The 9,064-nt window shown below is 33.5% G+C and overlaps 2 protein-coding genes across 3 annotated transcripts; both read right to left on the bottom strand.

Moving 5' to 3' along the window:
- Positions 1 to 752: 752 nt before the first annotated feature.
- On the bottom strand, positions 753 to 1,870 carry LOC112749712 (uncharacterized). Its single transcript, XM_025798074.3, has one exon. The coding sequence runs from the start codon at positions 1,688 to 1,690 to the stop codon at positions 1,166 to 1,168; it is 525 nt and encodes a 174-aa protein (XP_025653859.1). The 5' UTR covers positions 1,691 to 1,870; the 3' UTR covers positions 753 to 1,165.
- A 1,240-nt stretch (positions 1,871 to 3,110) lies between these two features.
- LOC112749711 (probable GABA transporter 2) lies at positions 3,111 to 7,114 on the bottom strand. Of its 2 annotated transcripts, XM_025798073.3 has the most exons (8): positions 6,904 to 7,114; positions 6,532 to 6,762; positions 5,389 to 5,486; positions 4,378 to 4,564; positions 4,167 to 4,297; positions 3,766 to 4,002; positions 3,626 to 3,668; positions 3,111 to 3,532 (listed from the first exon to the last, which is right to left on the bottom strand). In XM_025798073.3, exons 1-8 carry the CDS (start codon positions 6,983 to 6,985, stop codon positions 3,279 to 3,281), a joined length of 1,263 nt encoding a protein of 420 aa, XP_025653858.1. In that variant the 5' UTR covers positions 6,986 to 7,114; the 3' UTR covers positions 3,111 to 3,278. The 2 variants fall into 2 exon arrangements, with proteins under 2 accessions (XP_025653858.1, XP_025653857.1); XM_025798072.3 differs by having other exon boundaries at positions 3,111 to 3,668; positions 6,904 to 7,110.
- Positions 7,115 to 9,064: the final 1,950 nt, after the last annotated feature.

Below are 9,064 nucleotides of genomic sequence, written 5' to 3'. Positions count from 1 at the left end.
GCACCAGCCGTCAGAGGTGGTTTGTCATCTCTTGCTGTTAAGAACCTGATTTCTTTTCTTTTTCTTTTCTGCTCTTTTGTTTTTTCTCTTGGTTGTTCACCAAAAAAAAAAAAAAAACAGACTTATATAAACTTATATGCTAAAAAGACTTGTATGTATAGCAAGTCTCGTAAATTAGGTGATTTACTCAATAATCCATTCATTCAAATATGCATGCCCTATAATCCTACATGCTGTTTTTTTATTTTCTTTTAGAAAATTAACGGTGAGTCTGAGAGCTCCTAATGGATGCCACCAAAAGGTAAAATATAATAAAGAATAAAATATAATAAAAAGATAAAATATATAATTTTTAAAAAAAATTTAAAATATTTTTTAAATTTTTGTCCCACAAATTTTTTATTTGTATAAAATTTATAGGTAATTTTTAGATTAATTTAACAACAACTCAGGATTATCTACACAAGTATGTCAGACAAAAAATTTTATTATTTATTTCTAATTCATAAATATTATTACCGGTTTGTTCTTAAACTACTTAAAAATTTAATTTTTAAAAATATATTTGATACAAATAAAATATTTTTAAATTAAAATTAAAACAAAATAAAATTTATAAAATATTTTTAAATTTTTTAACAAATTTTAAAAATAAAAAATATACCTTATTATGTGTGATAAATCTAACATACATATAAATAGTAGTACCAAATTTACTTAATACAAAGCTCAGTTTAATTTGTCTGATATGATGAATTGAACCACAACCCCACAAGTTGTGTATCTTTTATGAGAAGTGTCAATTAATTACTAAAAGTACAAGTTCAAGCTATTACTCCTGCTACTACTATTACAACTCCAACTCCAACTCCAACCGGGAGTTCAATTATTCAACGTTGTAACATAAAATAACAAATAAATATTGCATCGGCGTGAACCATCAGAATTATATAGAAACAAATACTTAATTATCTCTCACACGCCAATTGACATATATCTACTATATACGAATCTAAAAAAACCTAATCCAAACTGATATGATAAAGTTACGTTGACCCTAACAGTAGTAATATAATTAAACTATTAAATAACATCTATATTAATGAGAATAAGAGACAATCAAAGATTATTAATAGATAAAGTCTTGTTTTTAGTTTAATTTGTCCTAAGGGCACGAAATACCGATTGCGGTGGTGGCGGCGAACCGCTCCGAAGCTGACCGTGAGACGAAGGAAGAAGAGATCTCCTCCGATGATGAAAGTGCAGCGCTAGCAGCGATCTCAAACTCCGGAACTTCGGGAATGGTGGAAAGAACAGGTCCACCAGACTTATCGTAAACCACGTAGAAACGCTCTTTATTATCATTCGAGTATTTCTCCGGCACCTGCACGAAACTGCTGCTGATCATTGAGCTAGTAGACACCGTAGATTTATTGTTATTATTGTTGTTGAGCTTGAAAACCGAGCGAAGCAGTTTATGTAAAGAACGAGAGATATTGAATGGCTTCTTGGAGGCGTGTGGCTGTGGCTGAATTATCGGAGCTCGACGCTCCGGTAAACAAGACATAGATAGGGTTCTGGGGGAATTAGCTATGGCGGAGTTGAGTCGGAGATTAAAGGATTTGAGCTCGAAAGAGTCATAGAGTGTACTTCCACAATCCCAGAGAGTGGTATTAGCATAAGTGTCCATATGCTTATTATTACTTGATGATGATGAGACTTGAAAAATCTGAGAAAATGAACGGGGAGACTTTTGATCGATAACTACTTTATTGGAATGGTTGGTGAAGGATCAAACGCGTTTGTTATGACTAGTGACCAGAAAGGTTACTTACTACCGTTATTATAAGCGTTTCACACGTCCACATATGTAGACCGTGCATGAATTCCGTGGGAGACCCTTCCCTTTTTACCCTTCATTGATTTTTGATGCCCATGTGTCCATTCATATTTATTAATAACAATAATTAATGAGAAAATGGGGTACGTTAGTGCTACCTAGTTGATATGTTAGATTATCTTCTCTATCTATGTATATCTGCCGAAAAAGTACGGATAGATATTGACAATATTAAATAACGTGAACAATGAATATATTAGATGTTTAATTTAATAGATATGCAGATAATTATGTTCATTATTTTTAATTAGATAGTTATTTTTTTTTATTCGATTTACCCATGCACAGTTAATAATGGCTAAATTTTAATTCATTAGATGTACATATGATTATCTTAATATTAAAGTTTAGGAGATAATTTAAGGATAGAGTATTTTTTTACTTTATTAAAACAATTTTAAAATTTATTATTCACATTATTTATAAAAGTCATTGTCTACCTAGTAAAATCCATATCTGCAATCATAGAACCAAGTAAGCTAAGGGTTTAAGAAACTCTTTTAACTAGTTTTAATTTGCCGCATTTGATAAAATAAAAATATAAACTTTTACTGTTTGATAATTATTCATCCGGTTATTGTGACTCGGTGAAATTTGAGCTGCACTTCGGACGAAACGTTTACTTTAATTTTATAACTCGCTCATTATAAGGTAGGTTTTTAAGAATGTATAAGGAGTCAAGTGCTAGAGATATAACCATTAATGTTGCCTTCTCCCATCAGCTTAAGCTTTTGGGATGAGTGGTTTCATAACATGGTATCAGAGCTCTATGTCCAAAAGGTCAAGAGTTCGATCCTTGATGAACCCCAAAAGTGGCATAAGGCCCTTGATGAGGAGTGTTAGAGAAAAGAAGGCCTATGCAAAATCAAACAAACCCAAAAAAGGCTCTTGTTTGAGGAGGAGTGTTAGAGATATAACCATTAATGTTGCGTTTTTGGGATGAGTGGTTTCATAACACCAAGGAGGTATGTTCTAAACTCCTTCTCTAAGAAAATTCTTCAAAAAAAATTTTTTTTACTAACTTAAACAGTTAAACGTCGAAATATTTTCAACATTTTAATATAATAAACTGAAATATACCTCGTCCTCAAACAAGAGAACAATTACAAAATTCATAAAATAGGATGCGCAGGTTTTTTACTTTTTTCCGCTTAACTATTTATGAGTTGTTTTGACGAGCTTTTTGTGGTGGCACATTAAAGTTTCATAGTTTTTCAAACATAATTGGCTTCCCCTAAAGAAAAAAGTGCTTACTGTAACGGGTTGGTCATGGACCAAAATAAATGGCCTTCATTTAATAGCAGGCAGAGAAGGACACTTAGAAGTTGGTCCATAAAATAAGGACTCTTAATTAACAAAACTTGTATGTACAATTCACCTAATCAACAACTTCATTGCCAAAAAGCTTAAATTGCCTGGCATCAAGAACCAATTTCCTTATAGAAGAGAATGCACCCATTATTCCAGCACCAGTGAAGACCACCATAATTGTTGTGTTAACCAAGTAAGTAAATGATGACTTTGGAGGCTTGTATGTCATGTTGTACAGAAGCATAGGCAGAACGAAATCCAGAGGGATAAATCCAATAGCACCCACCACACCGTTTATGTCCCCAAAAAATGGAAGCATGGCTGCCACAAAACCACATAATATTGTGTAAATTGATCGAAGAATTATCCTAGGAACAAGATTCCTTTTGGAAAACATCCCCTGTTTCACATCACCTGATTTCTTCTCCATTATCTCATAAGCCACTTGAGAGTAAACCTGTGACATGTATATATGTTGAGGCATATATATAGTTATTTCTCTCAGCTTTCTACATTCTCTGATCATTCTTGTAGATGAATAATTGAACACTTACCAGGCCAATGGCAAAGAGTTGAAGGAGCACAAAGATGACTGCAATGGCAAGGACCCAAGTTGGAGCCAAAGAAGTTCCATTATCTGGTAACAGACTGTTAAAGATGTTTGAACTAGACTTGTTTCCGAAAGCCCAATATCCAGAAACCGCAGCAGAGTAGAAAGTCAACCCTATGACACCATAACACATGCAAAGACCCTTCAACATCTTTCCAGAAGCCGGAGGCGCTAGTGTTGCCTGTATTAACAATGACATGATCATACTTAAGTCATTTATTTGGAGATACAAACATTGCTCACCTAATTAACTTGTTTCTATTTTTACTATTTTACATGGCTTCTTAAGCAAGCAACATTACAATAAGCTAGTTTAACTTGGAAAAAAATTGGAAATGTGGGTACTTGTATCTCGGGTAATATGCCATTCCCAAATATTGATGCAATTATGGAGATGGAAGTGAAGGCACTAAAGGCTCTTGAAGATTTCTTAGGTTCTAAGGAATAATCCTTTGCAGGGGCGTTTGCTGACATACCTGCAAAATGTATCATTGTAATCTTTGAAGTTGATTAAGCAATTAAATTGAAATTAATATTATCTGGTATGTTGTGGTACCTGCATGAATGCAGGCACCCACCATAAGAGCGGTGTAGCCGAGGCTGAGAAAGAGCGAACACAAGTTGATGTATCTGAGGGAATGGAAAGTGGGAAGCTGAGATAGAACTATCATAACCACTGTCACCATTGCTATAAAGTCGTGGAGTTTCAGGGATCCATGCGGTGAGATACTTGAGTACAGGATCTGATGATCACAGCATAAAGAGAACATGCGAAATTAAGCAACCAAATTAAAAATTTAAAATATGGCTATCAAGTTCAATTGCCAAATGTGTTAACTAGCATACTTATAAAGTAAAAAAGGTACATTGTTAAATGTTAAGAGATCCTAAACATGTGAAGTTAACAAGGGACTGAAAAAACGTTAATCAGCCTAAAATTGACATGTGTCATGTATTTTTAGTTAATATTTCACCCTGCTAGAAGGCAATAGTCTTATACAGAGACTTAATTAAGAAATTAACTTCATCATTGTCCATTAAATATGCTTTTTCAGCTCTAAGCAGAGAATGACGAGATATAACTAGTATAGCAGATTAGCAACATGGAATCTGTGCTTTAGAATTTTACAGAGCATCTAGATTAGTCCCTTACATAGATTTTTAGTTAGCATGTGTATAAAGCAGATCATAGCCAGGAGTTAGCCAATTAACAAACGCTAACATTTCTACACAACACATGGCCTCATGTGGTAGGAAAAAGGGTAAAGCTAGAACAAAGATGATAAAAAGGAAAATAGAATCAAAAGAGGGGATAAGTAATATTTTGCATTTCTGATACAATATTCAAACTGGTTTTTAAATACAGTGTAAATTTGTTATATAAAAATCAAGGGAAAATTTTGTGTGCATTAGTAGACAGAAATGTTATCAGTTGTTTCATTTCATTTCATTTTTCTGTTCTTATTAATTGTGTGTCAGAAAATTCAACTCCTTTGGAATTGGCGAGTAATAAATAGATAAGGATAAGGATAAATATGTAAATTAGAGAACGAACTAACTTGCTAACCTCAAGGCATTGGCCCGCAAGCAAGATTGCCCCTATGCCAATCCCACAGTTGATTCCTGTTTGTATAAAGACCACAAAATAGAACATCCATCCCGATCCTACATAAACAAAACCAAAAGGTAATTCATATGAGAGATTTTAGCTTTGAATTTTAGTTAAGCTACGTATCATTGTCTAAGGAAATAGTTTAGAGCTATTCTCAGGTGCTAGGTAAGAGGGGAGAAAACAATAAAATGAATTCATAATTTAACAGATTATGAAAGTGTACATGCTTGTTTTTATTCTTTGTTGATTAAATCACTTAGGAGTAGGAACTTCAATTGAATTAAGCGAATAATGTGCATGCGTGTCAACAAGTACGAGTGATGCAGATTGATTCTTGCCGTTACACCGACAGTGATGGCATTTTGTCAAACTAAGTTATAAATGACGGGTGAAGTTACCAGTTAGCAGGTGTGCATATATGTTATAAGTTATAAACCACCAATTATTACTCTCTGCTTGTTGAAGATGAAATTAGCCACGTGCACCTCTATGGAAAAAAACGTTAAAAATCTTATTATTTGTTAAAAGTCGCAACTCATCTAAATATATTTTTTACATGATACTTTAACAGGAGTGCTACGGGTCAACAACTTTTGTGTTTTGTAATTATTAATTGGCTATCAATAATATTTTTAATGATGTAAGATTAAATCTAATAGTATGGAATCATTCAATTTTCTTTTAATGGTTAAATGTTGGCCAACTTTTTAAAAAATTGCTGACCCTAAGACTTTCCCTTAATTGAATTATCTCACATAATAGTGTTTATATCTTAATTATTATCTTCATCAGTAGTCTATCTTTATTAAACTATAAAAACAAGTATGTAGATTCTCACGCAATTATTCATTTATTTTTAGAGCCAATTATATAGTGTTTATTATTTGATATTTAATTTTTTTGTCTAATTTATTTTTTATAATAAATTTTAAATATTTAAAAATTATTTAATTTTATATTTTTAAATTAAAATGGACTTTTAACTCATTTTCTTTTAATTGTTAGACTCCATCTCTTATTAAGTATCGTGACAATCACCTATTCTTAGAAAGAAAAAGCAAAATTAAGAAATCAAAAGTGCTATTATATTCTGCATACCTAAAACATCGGCGGCAAGTTCTCGAAAGCGGATATGGCGGCGACCAGCGTTCTCGCAATGAGCAAGAACTTTAGACATGAGCAAGTATGAGTAGAAGGTAACGATTCCCATGGTGGTTAGGCAAAAGATACCAAGCTCCCATCCCAACCCTCTGAACGCGTACGGCAGCGTCAGTATCGTGGGTCCAACGATCGCCGTCGTTAGATGAAAACCCGCGTGCCACCATTCCCCTATGTATGCATTCACCGTAACAACATATATATGATAGCATAATCAATCAGCATCATCACAAGAACCATAAGCGAGCCACGATCACACGGTGTGATAAACTGATAGTTAGTTAGATGAGAGAGTGGGGGGTTTTACGTTACCTTTTGATTGGAGGACGAAAGCGGCTCCGGCGTCCACGTCCTTGTGGTCACGGCGTTCCTCACCTACAGTAGGGTCTGCCATATGGCTAGCTAGCGAGATTGTGGAATAAAGAAGAAACTAAAAAAGGATGTGACACTGGGAAGGGGTAGAATTTGCAATAGCCAAGGTGTAGGGACTGAAAACCTTTTCATACGTCTATAAATACGTACCGTTTTTAGTTACATTTGAATTTCGCCGATTCACATCTAGCAAAAGGTGCGTGGATGAATGATGTTAGTTATTAGTTGTTATCAACATATTATATTACTTAGCGCCTGTTGTTCACAAACAAATATATGAGGCAATTCGCCAACATCATGGTGTGCATTTTTCCACCTTGGTAAGCTTTTCCTTTTTTTGAACAATGTTAGGGCCAACAACTTTTGTAATTAGTAGCCATCAAATAGCCATCAATGATAATTTAATGGTATGAGATTAGTATGAGATTTCATCCAATGGCTCACATTTCTCTGCTGGTTACATGCTGACCAAAATTCAATAAAATTGCTGGCCGTAGACTTTTCCTTTTTTTTTTTGGTAGTGACCTTGGTTAAGTTTTTCCTCTCGCCATCTTTGGTTCTTTTTGGGTTTTCTTTTTTATGGACATGATACTTTTTGGGTTTGAGAAACTGTTACTAATTTCTCTGGACTCCCAATGCAGCTACAGGAGGTAAAAGCCCAAAACTCACAGATGAGCCCAATTAGAGGATTATGATCCTACATAGTATAATCACCAAAAACAGCTTGTGTGACAATACATAAAGGCAGCATAGCATTCACTCAAAATTTAATAACCTTTATGGCTTTATCCTACAAAAATTTACACAAAAACAAATTTATACCAACCTGAATACCCGATAATAAGTAAAAAAGAACCTTGAATAAGGTTTAAAACTTCATGCATTATTATACTAAACAACTACTGTAACAGTTTATTCAAACTTACACAGGACTACAGGAGTGCCCGCCGTATCACTACAACAAAAACGTCATTTAGCAGCGGTTTCTGGAGCCGTTTAGCGGCGATTTTGAACCGCCACAAAACATTTTGCGGCGGTTTTATTCAATCTCTGAAATAACCGCCGCTAAATAGAAAATAAACGAAAGTAGCACTTGTTTTGCGGCGGTTCTAAACCGCTGCCAAATTTCAGTATTTTCGTTCATAGTTATTAGAATCGGACCGGACCGTCTGGTGGTCCAATTAAACCCGCACCGGACTATCCGGTGGTCCAATTAAACCCGCGCTTCCACCAATAGACCCACAACGTGTGGATCAACTATGTAAAGCCTTCCACAAATGAAGAAGGCAGGGCTCGAACGTTTGAACCTGGAAGAAGGAAAAGCTTTAACAATGTCATGCTGCCACCAAGCCAAGTGACTCTTCGATATATAGCGCTAATAATTATGTATATCATACGAACACATTTGATTGCAACACAATTTTGTTGTTGTATACTTTATATATGATCATAGTTATAAAGGCACCTTATATATTGGGCAAAATGCACAATTAAACCAAATGGACGACCAAATTACACAATTCTACCAAATTGAAAAACATTATCAGGATATCCCAAAAGCACATTCTTATGTAATTCGAATCAGTCCCATTCGAATGAGACAAACCAACACTAATTCGAATTAGTCCTATTCGAATTAGTAGTGATGCTTGTAATTCAAATTTGTCCAATTCAAATTATGCTTGCATGTAATCTTAGGGGAGTTCAAATTAGGGTGATTCAAATTATGCATGTTAGGACATCCCTAATAATTCAAATCGGTCTATTTCGAATTAATTTTAGACCATAATAGATCGAATTAATTTACATCTATTTATATATGATCCAAGCGTATATAAAGAGTACATTTAATTATATCCATAATAAATTCAATAAAGAGTACATTCAATAACAAATAACAAAAATAATAATTATAAATATTTTTTATAAATTATTAAAAATTTAACATTTTCTAAAAATATTTATTAAGATTTATAATTTAGTTTTTAATATTTAAAATTAGTAAAATATTTGCCAAAAATATTATATTTATTAGTCAGTTAGCATTATTGAATTTATTAACCATGATAATATGCAGATCATTAATTGGTTTTATATAAAC

The sequence above is a fragment of the Arachis hypogaea genome, chromosome 15 (genome assembly GCF_003086295.3).
Source record: "Arachis hypogaea cultivar Tifrunner chromosome 15, arahy.Tifrunner.gnm2.J5K5, whole genome shotgun sequence".
NCBI lineage: Eukaryota > Viridiplantae > Streptophyta > Magnoliopsida > Fabales > Fabaceae > Arachis > Arachis hypogaea.
The sequence above is the reverse complement of the archived record's forward strand: the minus strand, read 5'-3'. Positions and strand labels throughout refer to the sequence as shown.

Bases quoted from the DNA above. Each gene is read 5' to 3' on its own strand.
- LOC112749712 (XM_025798074.3), bottom strand. From the start codon at position 1,690: ATGGACACTTATGCTAATACCACTCTCTGGGATTGTGGAAGTACACTC.
- LOC112749711 (XM_025798072.3), bottom strand. From the start codon at position 6,985: ATGGCAGACCCTACTGTAGGTGAGGAACGCCGTGACCACAAGGACGTG. The intron at 4,298-4,377 runs GTACCACAACAT...TACATTTTGCAG, and splicing joins GGGTGCCTGCATTCATGCAG to GTATGTCAGCAAACGCCCCT. The intron at 3,669-3,765 runs GTAAGTGTTCAA...TACATGTCACAG, and splicing joins AACTCTTTGCCATTGGCCTG to GTTTACTCTCAAGTGGCTTA.